The sequence below is a fragment of the Nanorana parkeri genome, unplaced genomic scaffold, assembly GCF_000935625.1.
Source record: "Nanorana parkeri isolate BGI_ZX_2015 unplaced genomic scaffold, ASM93562v1 scaffold4, whole genome shotgun sequence".
Classification (NCBI taxonomy): Eukaryota; Metazoa; Chordata; class Amphibia; order Anura; family Dicroglossidae; genus Nanorana; species Nanorana parkeri.
Window position 1 is genome coordinate 2,854,194 of NW_017306272.1, and position 18,597 is coordinate 2,872,790.

Here is an 18,597-nt window from a genome sequence, read left to right on the forward strand (position 1 = left end):
TATATATATATAAATAATGTTTTTAATTATGACATTTTATTGCATTCTGGGCTTCATTCAAAATTAGAACAGCTGACGGAGACCCGGCCTTGCCGTTCAATTTCTACCCATAAGGCATAAATAGAATCTTAGATGAATCTATATACCTTTCCTTTTTACATGTTGCCATAGCAGCTCAGGGGTTAAGATCAGTGCTAATGTGGTTGTGTCTGTGGCTGCCAATAACTCCTTCCTGCAAGATGCATTAGTAAGGAAGAAAGTTGGCCACAGTGGTTAAACAAGAAATTCCAGACAAAGGCGATGATCTGCCTTATGCCTCAGCTTGTTTAAATAACTGGAAAGGAGCAAAATTTTGTTCTTACATGGAAATGTTCATTTAGAGCTTGTTCCTGTCCAAAAGACATCTCTGCAAGCAGCTGCTCATGTTTGTGCACAGGGGGTTAACCATTAGTGATATGCAAGCAGTAGAACACAGTAAGAGAAGATAAAATTGGGCACTTACCTTAAAATTATGCGATTTCTCGTAGTTGCAGTGGTTGTCATTTTGGGTGAGTGCTGCTCTTCGGACCAGCGAGGTGATCTGCGAATAGGCAAAGAGTTTCAGAGGCTGCCACAACAATGCACTTCTCCCCCCCACTTTCATCCCTAGTGCCAGGGCAAGGAGTTCCTGGTGCTTTCTGCCCTTCTTGGACTTTTGGACAGCAGTATAGTTCTTCTCATTCTCCAGCCATAACTCCTCAGACAGCATTGTGTCCGAATCCCAGATCTTTTGGGTTTCCTCCTCTGAGCCCTGTAGGCTTACAGGCACTAGGTTGGTCCAGCTGCTTCTGATGCTACACAGCAGATTGGAAGCAGCTGCAGCCCATTCTGCGGAGACCTCCGACATGTGACTTGAATGGGCTGTCTTGTGGGATGGAAGGAGCTTCTGCATTTCAATAACTAGTGGACCTGCTTTGCTTTACTTCTTGAGGCAGGCGTGTGCCTGAATCAACTGCAGCCCTCTGACTGGAAATGGACAAAGCAAAAAAAAACCTCTCCTCAGCAACAGCATCCAACCAAAAGTTAACAGGGGGGAGGAAGGACTACAAGGCAGTGACAAAAGTCATTTGAACACAGAGCATCATTCCTCGTCTGCTAGGAGAGCTCTCTGATGAGAGGAGATGCTTGATGCTCTGTCCAGCGATGGGCTGGATCAAGGCCAAAAAGACTTGGAAGTTATTCTGGCCGGCAAACCAATAGATTAAACCGTGCTAAATCCCACTGATGGATTAATTTTGAAATGAGAAAATCTCTCCCCTTTTTCATATCCTATGTGAGTGTAAATCCTGTAGGAGTCTGAGGAGGATTATCTAAGGGCTCTCCTGCATGTCATTTTAATCTGCTGCACCCAGATTCTCTTAATGGCTGTCTGGGTTCCCATATTCACCAGGTCTGATTAACCCTTTCAAGGATCAACCATTAATCACCGTAGCAATTAAGAGATGCTCGTCTGTTGCTCCTTAAAGCGTTGCCGGCCATCACAGTGGGGCATCAGCTTATCCTCTTAAAAAATTACCCTTGCATGGCCTTATTATCATGAGCAAAGTGTCTCCTTAATGCACTAAAGCAAATGGCAGGGTAAAGAACGCTTAGTTCACTGTCTGTCATAAGACTACTTTAAGGGCTGCGTGGACTTACAATGCTTTTTAATCTAGATGCTTAATCATTACAGCAGTACAGAGTCCTTGGAATCAAACAATTATAAGGACTTTAAACTTGATTTCTCACCACAAAGTAAAATGTACAGTAAATGAGTTACACTAATTAAGTGACACCTTAAAAGTGCACATATCTGGGCATTAAGACATGTTAAATTATGTGTGGCTATGTTACAAAAGGCTCAAAAAGGGAATATTGAACAGCATCATACAACTACAGTACAAACAGGGATTTGACAAGCAAGTTACCACAATGCACACTAATGCACCATGCACAATGTAGTGCATCGCACTGACATTCATTTTAAATGGCATCCCAATGCATTCTTAGAATCAAGCTGCGCTGTAAATGATACTACAGGCTTGCTTTTATCACACTGATAGCCTATTCATTTTAAATTGGATGCCTAATGCAACACACCGTAATGGACAACAACAGGTGTGTGCGCCGCTCAATGCATTCTGGTGTGAATGGACCATTAAGGAATCTTTTATTACATACATAACTGTAGTGTCTGCCTGGAGTTCAGCTAGAAGCTTCTAAGGCAATATTTGATCAATTACACAAAGGCATTTGGTAATGTTTTTTTTTTTTTGTGTAAATTCTTTTTATTGGATTTTCATGCATAACATGGTATCTTGCCTTCACAGCCGTGAAGGCACACAGTTCAGTACATCATAAACAACCAAACCACATCTAACGTATATAACAACCCCAGTATAGGGACCTCTCCCGTCCCGATGCTCCCTCCCCCCACCCCCCACCCTAAACAATTGTGTGTCCTCCCAGTACCCGCCATCCCAAGCGAAGTGTCTGCCTCACAAACAGGAATACATAGTCCATTCGGTTGGAAAACAGCAGCTATGTGCACACTTATAATATTACTTATCATGGCGAAAGTCAGGGTGGTTCCTGGCTGCCGCCAAAATCCGGTCCCGATCCCTATAGTTTAGGAGGCGTACCAGGAAAGGTCTCGGGGGGCTCCCGGGTGTCGGACGACCAGTGGGGACTCTATGAGCCCTTTCTACCACAAAGGTGGGGGGCAGTTCTTCCAGGCCCAGCAGCTTTTTAAAGAAGGCCTCCGCAAATGTATTAGGCTGTGCGCCCTCCGCTCCTTCAGGTAGGCCCACCACACGGACATTATTCCGCCTCATCCTATTTTCAGAATCGTCCACCTTGGCCGCCAGCAACTTTACTGTATGTTGCAAACCCTGTATGGATGTGGCATGATCTTGCACCGAGTCTTCCACCCCAGACACCCGCGTCTCAGCCTGTGAGAGTCTGCCCCTGATCTTATCTAGATCATGTCTGATCAATGTGCATTCAACCGCCAAATTATCTATTTTTGCAGTGAGGGCGATTTTGCAACCCTCTATGGCTTCCAAGATGGTTTTTGTTTCCACTTTTACAGTACCTGGGGCATTTGCGGTGTCCAGAGCATCCGAATTGGCCTCTGCAGGATTCTCAGCGCCTCCCTCCGTTCCACAGGCTGAACCGGAGCACTTGCAGGAAACAGGAGATGGGGACAAGATGGCACCGGACAAGCGTGGGGCCGCTCCCTTTGCCTTTTTGCCTCGTTTCGGAGTGTCGGTACGTTTGCCGGACCTGGCGGTCATGTCACCCTGCACCAGACACCCACCGGAGTTCAGGTGAGTATAAGTAGGGCTGAACTGACAGGATATCGAGCGGATTTCGTTAGTGCAGCGACGGAGCTCCTCCAGACACGTCCGCGCTGCTTCACATCCTGGCCACGCCCCCCGCATTTGGTAATGTTATCTGAGGCTCTGAAATCAAAACTGGCTACTTTGTCTCACCCCATCTTATCTAACCCACTGTTAGAAGATGTCCTAAAGCTATAAAAAGTAAAGTTGGCCAAAAACTGGTTGAATTTTAACCAAGTTAGGTGGACTTCAATCAGTGTGTGGCCCCCTGGGAGTCTGAAAATTCTCAGCCAAACAATGATTACAGCCAATCAGCTGCAGTAACTGTAAGTATTCAGAGCACCACATCAGATTACAATAGATCGGCAAGAGGGATTCCCCTATCCATGCTGTTAGGCTGGAAGGGGGAAACAAGCTAAACCGAAAAAAACTGTCAGTGTATGGCCGGCTTTACTCCCATAGGTTAACTAATAGTATTTAAGAGTATAAAGCTGGCCATATACTCCTAGGATCTTGGAATCCTACTGACTCTGCCAAAATTCCAGCGGTGTGTGGCCTTGCCAGCACGCTCTGACTCGACAAAAGTTTATTATTGTTAGCCAATCAGCAGCAGTCATTGTTTGGGTATTCTAACAGTGGCAGTTGTCGGCTGTCAGATTACAATAGCCCAGCAGGGAAGATTAGTCTTTCAACACTGTTTAACATGAGTGGAGGAACCTCTTAGATGTCTTTTTTGTTCAAAATCTATAAATGTATGGACATCTTAAAGACCAGGGCCATCCGTATAATTAGCCTCAGGCCGCATCTCTTTGGGTCACGTAGGGTCGTGACAGGCAGAGCGGCATGGCTTCACAATATTTGCACTGCCTGCCACCCCCTTTCCAGCCAGAGTGTCCCAGGCTGCTAAGAGTTAGACGGGGAGAAGCTGCCATACACAACTCCCCTCCCAGCTCTTAGCAACCCTGGACGCTCTTACCAGCAACACAAAAGATTTAAATCTACTTTGTGGGCACCAAAAATCTTTGCATCCTATAAAAGTAGCAGTGATATTATCATGATGCTGTACATCGCCTGTGAAGAGAGAGGAGCTGTGGGAGAGGCCCAGAAGCCTCCACCCACTAAAGGCTAGTTGCAGGAAACTACAGGAGGGGGGCGGATACTAGACCAGTCACCCTGCACAAAGAGAGAGAGCAGCAGTAACTGATCTTTATAACAGGAAGCTCCTGCACAGAGGCAACATTTTACACTGGATTCCCTCCTGTAGGAGGACTGCATGCCTTGGTATACACTGGTGTATTTAAAAGCAAAATACACACAAAAGTCCAATAAACTGCTTTTTCCGCTAACCCTGGTCACTGTAGATTGATTACATGGTCCAAGAGTTCACCTTCCAACTAAATCCTGTGCCTAAGCAGCCAGTCGCCCCTACCTTACCCAGAACCTGTTCTTTAATGAGAGACCAGCAGTTTTGGGGCAGAGAGACCCCCTCTCTAGGAAATAGGTTAATTGGTTGTAGGGGGTATCTAGCTGCCATTTTTAATTGGTAGCAGCAAGTTGCAGTGGATCTAAGGTCATCTTTCTGCATTGTTAGAAAAAAACCAAAACACATTTATGATCCTAAAACTGTTTGTCTGTTATTTATGTATGTATGTATGTGTTCTATTCTTGTATGATGACATTTTTATGTTTTCTAAGACAGACTGGTTGGATTAGTTTATTTCTCAAGAAGTGACACTGAAAGTGACAGAATTGTAACTGAGAGTGCCCGGGGCAATTCCATCTATGTACTACCAGGAGGCTGTATAAAGAATCTCAGCCTGTTCTATCAACATAAAGAAAGAAAGGAGGACTGTTGTCTGTTAGTCAATAGATTCCTGTGATTGATTATTCATTAGACAGTACCCAGCACCTGCGTCCTCAACAGTTAATTAAGCCTGAGGTTTTGTGAGATATTCAGCAAAAAGTTGCCCAATATGATGACTCTGGCATTCCTTATTTCCCAAGGGAGGCGACTGTACGGCATGCCACTTCTCATGATGTTTTTTCCTGTCTAACCGCTGCCAGCGCCAAAACATTTTAAATGTAGGTCAGACAAAAGAGATGTAACAGAGCCATCGCGGGCCTATTGCTTTGTGAAGATCTTTGAAATGTAGAAGCCAACGAGAGAGCAGGAAAATCTTGCCATGGGCTCAGGCACTGTCAGTGGATTAAAGTACTTGTCTAGAAAAATGGCTTCAGTTCTCCATTCCCAGAGCTATGACATTGTGAACATTCATTATTTTTTTTAAAAATCTAATAAAGTTAATCCTTCCACAGGCTATCTCAACTTCATTATATCCCCCGAGGCGTTAAACAGTTCACAGAAAACTCTTCAGAGAAAGTAAAAAGCGCCTCCTACTATTCAGCCCATCTGTAATGTTAATATAAATCTGTGTGTTACTTGCAAGCAAATGTATACTATTTTGTTCCTATATTTGTCTAAACATTTATTAAACATTCATTTATATACTTCTGCACAGATTATAGCTCTTCAAGGCAAAGTAAGATCTTGCCTAGATTGTCAATCAATGTCTGACCATATTTCTGGAATTATGCTATTCTAGATTGTTGATGCTCTATTTGTCCTAAATTAAAGAACTTGGGGCAAACTATTTTTATTAACCCCTCCAGTGGGTCTATCCCCTATCCCATTAAATGCTTGTTTATGCCTAAGGTAAAAAAAAAAAAGTTATATTCACCTGAACCTCGGAGCCGGCAGCGCTCCCTCCAGCCTGTCTCCTCCTCCACCGCAGCGTTGATATGTCCCTTGTATTGTATGTGATGACCCTAGGATTCCTAGACCATGGCAGAGGAGGGGTAGATATGCTCTAGAGACCGTATAGTATATACGTATAGTATATATATAGACCGTATAGTATATATATAGATATATCTATATATATATATGTAGATATATATATATAGATATGTATATACACAGACACAATATATTCCTCAAAATAGTTGTAGGTCTACCATATGGACCAAAATATCTGCATTTACATATATAAATATCTTGTTCAGTACGGAGAATATCATGTAAAGAAGCTGCATTAAGGAGCTCAGTAACCGAGTTTTCTTTTTCTGACTTTGCTTTATAATAAAGTTGAACGTGTGCTTTGCTAATGCAGGACAAAGCAACGGGTTCCTTTAATGCCCCTCTCCCCAGCAGCCTCTACCTATCATCCTCCACTCCCAACGGACTGCACAGCAAAGATCTCGAAGGAGCAGGGGCAGTTACAAATAAGACTCGAGCGGGTTTCTGGTGAAGAGAACACTTAAAAAATAACTATAATATGTGCTTTAGGATCATCCCAACCCTGCAAAAGATCACGGCCAAAAATGGTTTCATTGGGTTGGAGACTGCAGTTTATGCAGCAGTAGTGTGTGCTGGTTTACAAGAAAAAAACAAATCCCCCAAAATACTTGTAAACTACGATACTTCTCACAATAAGGAGCTCTACTGGGTCAGCCCCTTCCTGTAACAGAAGCATACAGCACCATGGCAGCCCACAGGGAACAACATTGGAATTTTATTCTTTTGGGAGTGGTAGCAACATGGATAGTCTGCATATTTCAGTGAAGAAAGATCAACAGTAGAACAGTTTCAGTTGTTTATGACTACCTCTAAACTAAAATGGATTGCAGATGGCTAGAAAAAGCTAAATCCCTACCGTTATATTTGCACATGGCAATCTCTGTCCTCATTTCCACTGTACAGTTTCAGTCAAAGTTTAGAACAGATTATCTCATGAATATGATAGTATCCATCAACTTAACATGAAAATATTAATATTACATAGCAGCTCTAAATGTACTTCAAAATTTCCTATAAGAAAAAAAACACTCAGAGGACTTAACTCACTGGAGCTTATTGAATGAAAATGTAATTAAAGGAAGATATTGAACCATATCCATCCCAACCCCACAGGATTTAGCTTCTATTCTTTAAACATCACTAGAGAACAAAACCTGGAACCTGGATTTAAACCTTTATCTTTCTCATTTGCTCAATGTTTTATAAATCAGCACTGTGCAACTACTGTAATCATTGTCTATTGGAAACAACCAAGGACTTTCTTGGCAAGCTTTGTTTGCCAAGAAAGTCCTTGGGGTATACACGGTTCGAATTTCATATGAAAGAATTTGTTTTCACAATGTCCGTTCGAACATCTCTTAGTATGGTGCCGTCAACAGACAAAAATTACAATGTTCCCGAAAATTTTCAAAGGAGCATGTTGGAAATTTTTTCTCGATCAAAAGAATTTCTAACAGTAAATGTGGTTTTCGTTCGGAAACTCCATTCACTCCAAAATAGAATGTTAAATAAAAGTGAAAATTTTATTTTGATGACAATCGGCAATAACATTCGTATGAACGTTAATATAAACGTTCGTGCCAAAATCTACCTGTGTATACCCTACATTAGTCTTAAAGATATATTTTCTACAAATTGTATCCAGAGGCACAGTCAATTTGCATTCTGAAACAAAGTACAGATTCAATGTGAACTTACGTAATATGTTACACCCGATCTATTGTCAAAATAAAATTTCATGCTCCCCTGTCCACCCTTTCCAATAAACCTATACACAATGGCACATACACTAAAATACATGCATGCATACATACACTTACTCTGGTTGGAAAAACTGTTGCTCTGGGACTGCATGGAGTTGTTTATTTAGGTAAAATCGGCCGAAAAGGGAATATCAGCCAATCGAAATCTGATCCCCTTAGCATAGATTCCATGACCAAATGCCCATGTATTTGCTCATATGAATGGTCACTGTGAGATTGCTGGGTAAAAGTAGATATCTAGCTAAGGAAACACATTTTTGGCTTCTGCAGGAGATTGGGCAAACTTTTCTAACAATAGGTCCGCCAAGTCAACTAACTTTCCATAACTACAGATGAGCAGCCAGTTGTTATTCATTGATATTGCAAGATACTAATTTTGGTCTTCATTTCTATAGCCTGTAGAGAACAAGTCAGAGGATACATGTCACTTGATGTTGCATCTCCTGGCTTTGATGCACTTTACGTTTATGAAAGTTTAATTGATCAAATCTCTGGAGGATCTCTGAAACAGTGCAAATGGGGAACGATAAGTGTTTTCCATAGGGAACATTTTACGAAGCATCTATGGATTTACATCACTGCAATAAGTAACCGTATATGTAGAATTGTTTTTCTGTGGGTTTTAAGTGTCTGGTACACTTTAGTTTCTTCTATATGAATTATTTAAAAGCATGTTAAACCTGATGTGCAGCATATTGATGTCTATCCCTATACCTCTTTTCAACAAAAACAGGTTTAGCAAATCTGTGGCAGTGGACTCTCTAGAGGGTGATGCTTAGGAGAAAGGCAAGTATGGGACTAGAGCCCAGAAAGTCACACAGTCAACTCAGCCAAGTAAAAGTCATAGGATTTCCAGTGTGATTAAAGGTGTCATGTATTAGCACTCAAATAAACACAAATCAAGCTTTTAATTAGAACAAGCTAAAGATAATGTCATTCTTCTAATGTATGATCGGATACCTGACCGCACCTGCTCTACCCTTTAACTCTCAGTTTAAAACCCCTCTGGCACCCTTTGACCTTTCACCTTTCTTTTTACTTTCAGGATATCCTTATCTTCATTTAAAACATAGTTTGCATTCTTGCAGGGAAGAACTACCCCAGTGACAACGTCAAACCAATTTGTGATGTCAAACCAATTTGTGATTTCTACATCGTTTCTCTTGTCCTCAATCATTTGTCAAACTCTAGGCACTAGTGAAACATTTCATTAAGAATACATACTGATACATATACATTCTGCCTATTAAAATGAAGGACTGACTTACAATCTAATAAATGACGGTAGATCGTGGAGCCTGACAAGCAGGGATAGTGTATGTCATATTAGAGGATGGCATGTCTTCTATATTTTTATGGCAACATTTAAAACAAAAATTACTTTTGTTGATTTGTATTTATTGTCACAATAATTTCCCTCTATGTCCATAAAAGAATATTCCTGAAAACCAATGCAAATGTGAATAAGTTGGCAACTGCAATTAGTTACTTGTCTCAATTTCCCAAAGAATGAAGACTGATTTCCCTAAACATGCTCCAGCTTTACTTGCAAAATTGAATTGGGAGCTTAAATGTTAGAAAATAAACGTTTAACCGTAAAATAGAAACAACAAATGCATAAAATCCTGTATGGCCAGATTTTCTTAGAGTTGACCAAACACCACCAAAAAACATTCACCATGAGAACACTTCTACAAAAACAATCCTGCCAGTATCTCTTCCCAGTTCCTGCTAATAAAGTTCCATGTAATAATTACTTACTAACTGGTACACTTTAACTTTACACTGCTGAAAAGAAAGTACAAGAAAAATACAAGGAAGGGATATGTTTTAAAGTAGATGTAAATCACTAAAATCTTCTATAAATCGAACAAGTACATGTAATTTAAACGCTACTCTTTAGATATGTAGCTTTCAATAAAAGAATATCCTGGTGATTCTGCATAGAAGACCCATGTTCAGGCACTTCCTGTTACAGAATGACAACTATAATTCAACTGTGTTACTGTGTTGTAACTCTGTCACTCACTCCACTGGTGGAGAAGACAAGCAGCCATGCCAACACACACTGTGCAGGTATGGGCTCCTGTTGTCACTATCAATAAACCAGGTAAGAGCAATGCTGTGCAGCCAACACTGAAGGATGGCATGTAGACAGGAAGTGTCTGAAAAAAGGGCTGGAGGATATCAGAACCACTGAGATGCACAAAAGGATTAAATAAACCGCATTAAAAAAAAAGTCACATATTAAATGTTTTTTAAAAAACACAAAACATTTGTTAAAGTCCCCTGCCCCATGTACACACACACACAAACGCAAATACGCGTTACCTATGTGCAAACATGACGATTGTGCCACACATGTTACAAATCACCGCAAATGTCAGAGTGCAAGTAATAATTCTAGGGCCATCAATCACTGTTAACATTAAACTGATGAGCAGTAAATGCTTCTAACGTTTCGCCTATGGCCAATTTTGGGTATTGTAGTTTTGTGCAAGTTCGTAGGTAAACGCAATTTTAAAGGAGAATTATGAGGTGAGTGCTTTTCACTCAGCCTCATAATCCGAGCCGACCTGTGACAATGAAACTGTTACAGGTCGGCTTAGTAGATCAGGAAGTGAGCAAACACATACCAGCGCTCCCTCACTTCTCGATCCCGTCACTGCAGAGAGCCGTGACAGGGGAGTGACTAGATTCTCCTCTCCCCTGACTGATCCTCCAGCGCTGACTGGTGGAACCGACCGGGGAGGGGGCGGGTACAGCTTGCTCTGCCTCTAGATAGGCAGAGCCAGCTGTCACTCACACAGCTGGGCGGATCCAGACATAATTGTCGGGATCCATTTCAGCTGCGGCGTCTCAGTATACCGCGAGCTGCAGCTCACGGTATACTGAGCTTTGGGTAACGGGAGGTCGCTAGTTTGTGTCCTCCCGTTACCCTTCGGAGAACTATGGGGAAAAGCCCAACCCCCATAGTTCTCCTTTAAGGCTTGACATGTTTAGTGTCTAGTTACCCGACGTGACCCCGTCTTTTATATTTTACCAAAAAAATTGGCTAATAATAAATGTTTCATAATATAACTCAGGGAAAACATTTTTTCCCCAAAAAATTTTCAGTCCTTTTTTCTTTATATAGTAAAAAATAAAAAACCCAGTGGTGATTAACCACTTGCTGCCCGGAGCAATTTCTTACATTTGCACACACATGATATAATCTGAAATTTTGGCTAGAAAAAAGCTTCAAACCCCCAAACAGTTATATATTTTCTGAAATCAGAGGCCCTGTAGAATAAAAAGATGCTAGTCGCAATTTTCTATTTCACACAGTATTTGCGCAAATGTTTATCAAACAAGTATTTTTAGGATAAAATACACTAAAATGAAATTTAGTGCACAGAAACAGAATATAATACCCAATTTTCTGGTAAAATATAAAACAAGGGGTTCCGCCAGTTAAATACATACCAAACATGTCAAGCCTTAAAATTGCGTGAATCTGTGAAACCGCAAAAAACTACAATAACCAAAATTTCCGGTAGGCAACGTTTTAAACGCTTTTACGGCTCATCAATTTAGTGTTAACAGCGATTGATGGGCCTAGAATTATTGCTCTCACACCAACGTTCGTGACGATATGTAACATGTGTGGCGCAATTTTTGTTTTTGCACATAGGCGCATCTGCGTGTTTTGTTGTATGTGCGTGCGGGGGGGCGGGGAACCTAAAAAACATTTTTTTGCATTTTTTATACACTCAACTTCATTGCTATTACATAAGGGGCTAAAAGCCCCCTATGTAATAGCAAATATAATGTGACAGGAGGGGGGACACACGCCGCAGACACCAGATCGCTTGTATTTAAACAGCAATAGTCTGCTGTTTAAAACGTTACCAAGAACATGGCTGCCTAGATAACCACTTCCAACGGATGACGTGTATTTAAGTGGTTAACATATAAAATGGCCAGATACACTACAGGGATGGCCCACTTCTTAACCAACCTCTTCCCAATAGGATATTGCTGGGCAAAACACTTATGAGGGTTTAAGATCTTTTCAGATCATGCCAGACCCATAATGAAAATATGGCACAGCGTTCTACCCACTGGCTGTGACTGAAAGTGTCACAGTCAGCGCTCCTTAGTGGACTCAAACACAATGTAAACCACAACTAGGCTCCCACAAGGGGGCAAAGCCCTGACTTACCACAATGGTGGTCCTGGAACACCTTGCAATCCTCACCAAGCTCTCCTAGACACTCTTGGTGTAATGTGAGAGTTAGCCACAAATGCCAGTGCTCAGAGGACATATTACAGACCAGCCCCACTTCTTCCACAAAGTGGGGTCCAGCCTCTTAGGCTATGCTGAGGATCAGGTGTTCTGGAAAACTGGAAAATTAGCCAAAGTGGCTCTCCAGCAACTGAAGACTCTTGCTAGAAGAAAAACATCTTGATCAAAAAGAGAAAAAATGAAGGGATGGCTTACTTCTCTCAGAGCAGTTAGGAGACATCCATTCTCCTTGGACACTAGAAACATTTTTCGACAAGCTAGGAATGGGAGGGGTTATACTAGGCTGACTTGCAGCTCTGTTTGAACACAGCTATCTCTGAAAACAGCTGCGAAACCCACTGTACCTGAATACTCCTGTGTCCCTTAATGTACGATTACGAAATAAATATTGCACGGTGGTTTTGACTCTAGCTGGTTTATACCATTTCCCTACACACAGGGCCATGTGTGTCTAGATAAATACTGCCCTATATTTCTCCTAAACTGAGCTGGCTATCTTAACTTATTCCAACAGAACCAAGGGCACCATGATAATCTGAGGCCAGAGACAAAAATATGTCTTCTTGGCATACTACGGTAAAAATGTATATTTCCAGCAATTAAACTCAGGTTAGGTCAATCTGGAGGACATTCAGTAGTGTATTTTAAAATATTTACAGAAAAATAATAAAACCATTGACACCATTGACAGCAAAGAAAAATCACATTTGTGTTTCCCTGCATCCGAATAACGAGCAAATATATGTGGAATGATCTGCTCTTTCCATGCGTAAATGACTTAAGTCAATCTCTTTTCCTGAATCTAGGTCATCCATTCCGCCACAGAGCTGCAGCTCTTCAACCACCTGACCACCTTTAATTTAGAGTTCTACATTCAGCTGAACAGAATATTCATTATCATATAAATTAACAGAGTCTAGAGGCTAGAGAAATGAACCCCGAGGCAAAATATTTAATTGTACATCTCATAGTGCACTTTTGTGATGAGAGAGGATTAAGCGTGGAGATAAATTGAATATTAGACTGAGGCAAATGCCTGAAATCGCATAGTGGCCGAGGACACTGCTTAAGCTCAGCTTTGCAGAAAAAAATCTTCAAAGAGTATTCAGATGCTTTAAGGGTTTTCATAATGCTAGGGAGCTGAATTTTACTAAGAGAAAGTGAGAACAGATTGTTGGGAAAAAGTCGATCATTGTTACCATTTTTATTATAATAAGTCAGTGAATATAAGCAGGTCATAATGACATCATTAATAAAATAGGTTCATAAACCTGTCAATGAAAATGTACAAATATGTCACAACTGTTATTCATTAATATTGTGACAGTATATCTTGCAGCTCTTTACAAATACAACATGCTTTCCCTGCAAAGTCATGGTATGATTAAACACCAGTTCACCTAGCTTCCACTTGGACCAATAGACCTCAGTCTCTCCAAATCCTGCCAATTGCCCTTACCCTGCTTCTCTTTGGCCAGAAGATGAGGAAATTAGAAATGCATGATACTCTCCTATTCACATCAGTTGACACAATCATTGAAGCTCGTATTATAATGTTCATATAGCTCGTATATACAGTGGATTAGGGACACTGTACTTAGGTTTATTTAATGTATGTATAAAGCCTTACCACATCCATACTAATAAAAAAAAATGAGTACAGCTTTATGATAATTTAAAAAGGTGTTTGCAATATTATAATTAATGAAAGAAAACATTTTAAAAATAAAAAGATCATCCCTGGTCACGTGACTCGTCAAAGTCATGTGACTGGCTCTCCTCCAATCATGCTGTTCTCTCTGCAGAATTAAGCAAAGAGAACTCTGTGGGACATCTCCGGAGCTATTTAAAGCCCACTACGCCCTTAAAAACTACCAAAACTACCTTCATTTTGCCCTCCTCATAAACTCCAATACATCTTGCCAAAATGGCAAAACTTAACTGAAATCTTGCTATTTTACTGAAATGTTGGGGAATTAAAAACTCACTGGAACAGACCTGAAAATTCCAGCTCTCCAAATCAACAGAGTTAGGATGACTGTGATCCCCACAGTGACAGTACCCACAGTTTGGGAGATTAGGCGTGCTGATTATGTGCTGCTGGTGCACATAATCTAGAGATGTTCAGTCTAGAGACCTCTGTATGGTACTTTATTGGAAGGGAAGTCAAAAAAAGATAGTGCCAAAACTATTTGCTCATTATGGAGGGATCAGGACAGGGTTTAATCTCCTTCCTGTCCCTTGAAGCTCTTAGAAACGTAATGAGGGGATCACTTCCTACTCTGGCTGTGTGAGTCTGAGCTTTGCTCTTTATCTGAGCTTCAGGTGAAATACATTTCTCCAAATATTCCTATGGAGAATTCACAAAACGGAGTATGGCACAGAAATGCCATAGAAATCCCTCTAGAGATTATAACCGGGATAGACAAACTCCAGCCCTCCAGCTGTGGTGAAACTACAAATCCCGTTATGCATCTCCTACTGGAAGTCATGCCCATTTCAATTCTTAATGGAATTTGTAGTTTTACTATAGCTGGAGGGCTGAAGCTTGGCCACCACTGCTCTAAATCAATATATAGAGATTCACTTCAGTAGTTGAAATGCTTGTCCCAGCCTCACCCTGGGGAGATGGAAGATTCTAGAGAGCTACAAAGACCCATTGAAGGATGGAACACTGGCCATCATCACCAAATAAAATACAGGTTCAACACATTGTATCAGAAATTCAAAGCTCTTTTGAACTGCATGTAAACGAATGTGCTTTTTTTATGTACTGGTAAAAAACATACAACTCCATGTGCCCTACATCACAAGAGATCATAATACACCTTCTGGCAAAGAAGTGATTCTGAAATGCCGATATAATTTACTGCTACAAGACTATTTAGGTGTGGTCACAAAATTCTAACTTCAGTGGTGAGTTGAAACAATCCAGCACATTGTATGTTTAAGAGGCATAGTAAGCTACAAAGTACTATGGAATTTTCTGAGCTTAGAGGGATATATGGTGACTTTTGTCATACTGGTGTGCCCTACGCCACTTAGGGAAAGTTCACACTGCTGTGTTTAAAATTGGTTACATTTTAAATTTTTTTTACGAGTGCACTTTTAATTATTATTATACTGCATTTATATAGCGCCAACAGTTTGCGCAGCGCTTCACAATATAAGGTAGACATTACAATCACAATACAATTCCAGACAAGATAGTAAGGAAGGCCCTGCCCGTGAGGGCTTACAATCCAACCATTTGGGATATGTTTTCATTAGCATTTTGACAACTTTGCTTTAGTCACAAAATACAGGACACGGGAGATGAACAACAAAGGAGGATAGCAGAAAGAGTTATTGTAAAAAAAAAAAAACAAGCCATAAATGAAAAACAATATTGTCAGCAAACAGCATTAATCTGTGTTCTTCCATGTAATGTTTTGGTGTACATTCAAAGGGAAAGTACAGTCACTTAGCACATATTTTGAGTTATTATTTAAAGGAGAACAATGGGGTTAGGGCTTTTCCCCATAGTTCTACTAAGGGTAACGGGAGGATACAAACTAGCGTCCTCCCATCACCCTAAGCTCAGTATACCGCGAGCCACAGCTTGCGGTATACTGAGACGCCGCAGCTGAAGCGGATCCCGACAATTATGTCTGGATCAGCCCAGCTGCGTGAGTGATAGCTGGCTCTGCCTATCTAGAGGCAGAGCCAGCTGTACCCGCCCCCGTCCCTTCCGCCAGTCAGTGCTGGAGGATCGTAGCGGGGAAGAGGGAATCCAGCCCCTCCCATGTCACGGCTCTCTGCCGGTATGTGTTCGCTCACTTCCCAATCTACTGAGCCGACCTGTGACAGTTTCATTGTCACAGGTCGGCTAGAACTACGAGGATGAGTGAAAAGCACTCACCTCATAGTTCTCCTTTAAGTGTTTCATTGAAAGAATAACTGTACCTTGAACATGCATTTCCATTTTTGAAGTTATATTTGAGAAAACCCCACTATATGTTTGTTATGTGTTCCCATCCGCACAGCATACCTAAAAAGATTTTTTTAAAAATATTTCTTACCTTTTAGATGTCTCTTTGGAGCAGGCCTTCTGGCAGTCTGCAAGCGACAATTTCACAGAGAGGCCCCTTCCACATGGGCAGCTTCAGTTCTGATCAGCAGAGGATCCGTGCACAGATCCCCTGCTGATCAGAGAAGCTCGGAACAGACGTCACCATTGTGACATCCGTGTCTGTCCATCTTGCGATGGAGGAAAAAAAGAAATTATGCTGCCCATGTTGGTCTATGGGGAGTCAGATGTGTCCAATTACATCAGATTACCCCGGATCCGCCACAATCAGGTCTGCCAAAATAAAACTCTGTTCTGTTTGGTTTTCTGGACCTGGCCGGAGTCAGGGATGTAATACCCCCCACAATTCTACCCTGTTTCGGGACTCTTCAAACACTAAACCACACTATAAATGAAGATGGCCACTATGCAACATTAATTCAAAAGAAAAACAAACATTTATTAGAAACACATGAAATATCTTACAAGAAACACACATTAAAGAAGAACTCCAGGATTTTTTTTTTCTTACCCCTTGCAGTGGGGCTTGTTAAATATTCCTTTGTTAAATATTGTTAAATATTCCTTTAAGTAACCAATTCAATTAGGGGCAGAATTTTAAACATAAAACTAAGGCTAACAAGGTGGAATTTTTGACTTAATTAATTTCTGTTGTTCTTTGTTTAAAACACAAACAATTCTAACTTGGATTGCTGACGCTTTCTGTTTTCTTAGCTGCATGAATCATTAAGAATGAGGTGTATGTGAATTATGCATAATTCCCTCAAAACTAAACAGAACTCCCTCAATGTTCTGTTCTTCCTGCCTTGAGGTCTCATTATTACTTTTCTCCCCCAGAGTTCCACAGCTGCTTATGGCAGAAGTGCTTTATGTCACAACTTTTCAAAGGAGAGACATTTTAATCTGCACCATAAACTTTAAACTTGGACAATATAAAAAATGCATAATGTAACACATGAAATATAAAACAATTAATGTCTAGCGGGATCGTTCCATCCTGTTCTCTCTGTTTTTAATACTGTGATAGTGTTATAAAAAAGCAGAATCTTTAAAGATGTCAAAGTTAGTTTGTAACTAATGCCAGAGCAATACTGGCTCAGCAGCAGACATGCCAAGGGACTGAAAAAGAGAATATCGATATAAGACCCCTTATATGGGGACGCCTGTCAGTTCCAATTAGCAGGGGATCTGTGCATGGATACCCTGCTGATCGGAGCAGTACAGAACAGATGTCAGCGCTGTGACATCCATGTCCATCCATTTTTTCCCCTACATCTTATGATGAAGGAAAAACTGAACTTATTGGACCCATGTTAGGTCTATAGGGAGTCAGATGTAAGTGGACATATGTCCATTTACATCAGATCACTCCCGATCTGTCACAACCAGGTCCGCCAAAACGGAACTCTGTTCTGTTTTGTTGTCCCGACCTGGATGGAGTTGGGGGTAAACGGATGTAAATGGACGCATGTCCGTTTAAAACTGGCTACCCATAGACTAACCTTGGGCTTCCAATCATATCCGCCTGAAAAACTAACAGCTCATTTGAAAAAGGCCTAAATCTGGCTAATGACATTCAGATGAGTAAGGTGAGATGAGTAAGACTTTGGCCCTCAATTCATTACCACACTATTGCAACACTTGCAACAGGTAAATGTGGCACTTGTTCCCATATCTTTATAGAAAAGGGAACAATTGGCTTTTTTTCTAGTCTGACCCTTACTTAGCTGTCACAAGTAATGATTGAAACAAGCACACTACTTGCAAGGGTCAGGCCGCATAGGAACCTGTATGTCAGAGCAAATTAAAAAAAACATATTCAGTACATCTTTGCAATACATACACACTTCCCCATATTTTATACCTATACAAAACAAAATCTGTTGCCCTGCCATAAATCTAATGTTCCCCTACTAAGTTTGTAGGTGACAACACAGCACTGAAATCCCAACCAGCATTGTCAGTCCAGGCTGCTGGACTACAGAACTCTGCCTATCCCCTACCCATCTCTGTCCTATGCCACATACATACATGGATTTATTTTCCAGCAAAACAATGCTGCTGCCTTGACTCCCCAGAGCCTGCCGATATACTGAGTGTAGGGAAAGGGTTTTCGGGAGATGTAGTTCTGGGAGGCTTGCCTACGTCATTAAGAACTTTCCTTCCATAAGCTGCCCCTGCAAGAATTTTACAAGTCTGGTGGTGATGTCACAGGAGTAATAATAATGTTTCTGACATGCTTTGGAGGAAGTGTTGGGGGG

General features: G+C 41.1%; 1 protein-coding gene across 7 annotated transcripts in view; it reads right to left on the bottom strand.

The window, feature by feature from the left end:
- CHN2 (chimerin 2) overlaps nucleotides 1-18,597 on the bottom strand; it is a 220,339-nt gene that overhangs the window by 56,898 nt on the left and 144,844 nt on the right. For 4 of the 7 annotated variants that reach the window (XM_018576492.1, XM_018576468.1, XM_018576476.1 and 1 more), the window contains exon 1: nucleotides 503-990. In XM_018576492.1, coding sequence (XP_018431994.1) covers nucleotides 503-931 — 429 coding nt within the window. In that variant the 5' untranslated portion in view covers nucleotides 932-990. Of the gene's footprint in view, nucleotides 1-502; nucleotides 991-18,597 lie in introns of those variants that run through there. The other 3 variants (XM_018576483.1, XM_018576452.1, XM_018576444.1) reach the window with 2 other exon arrangements.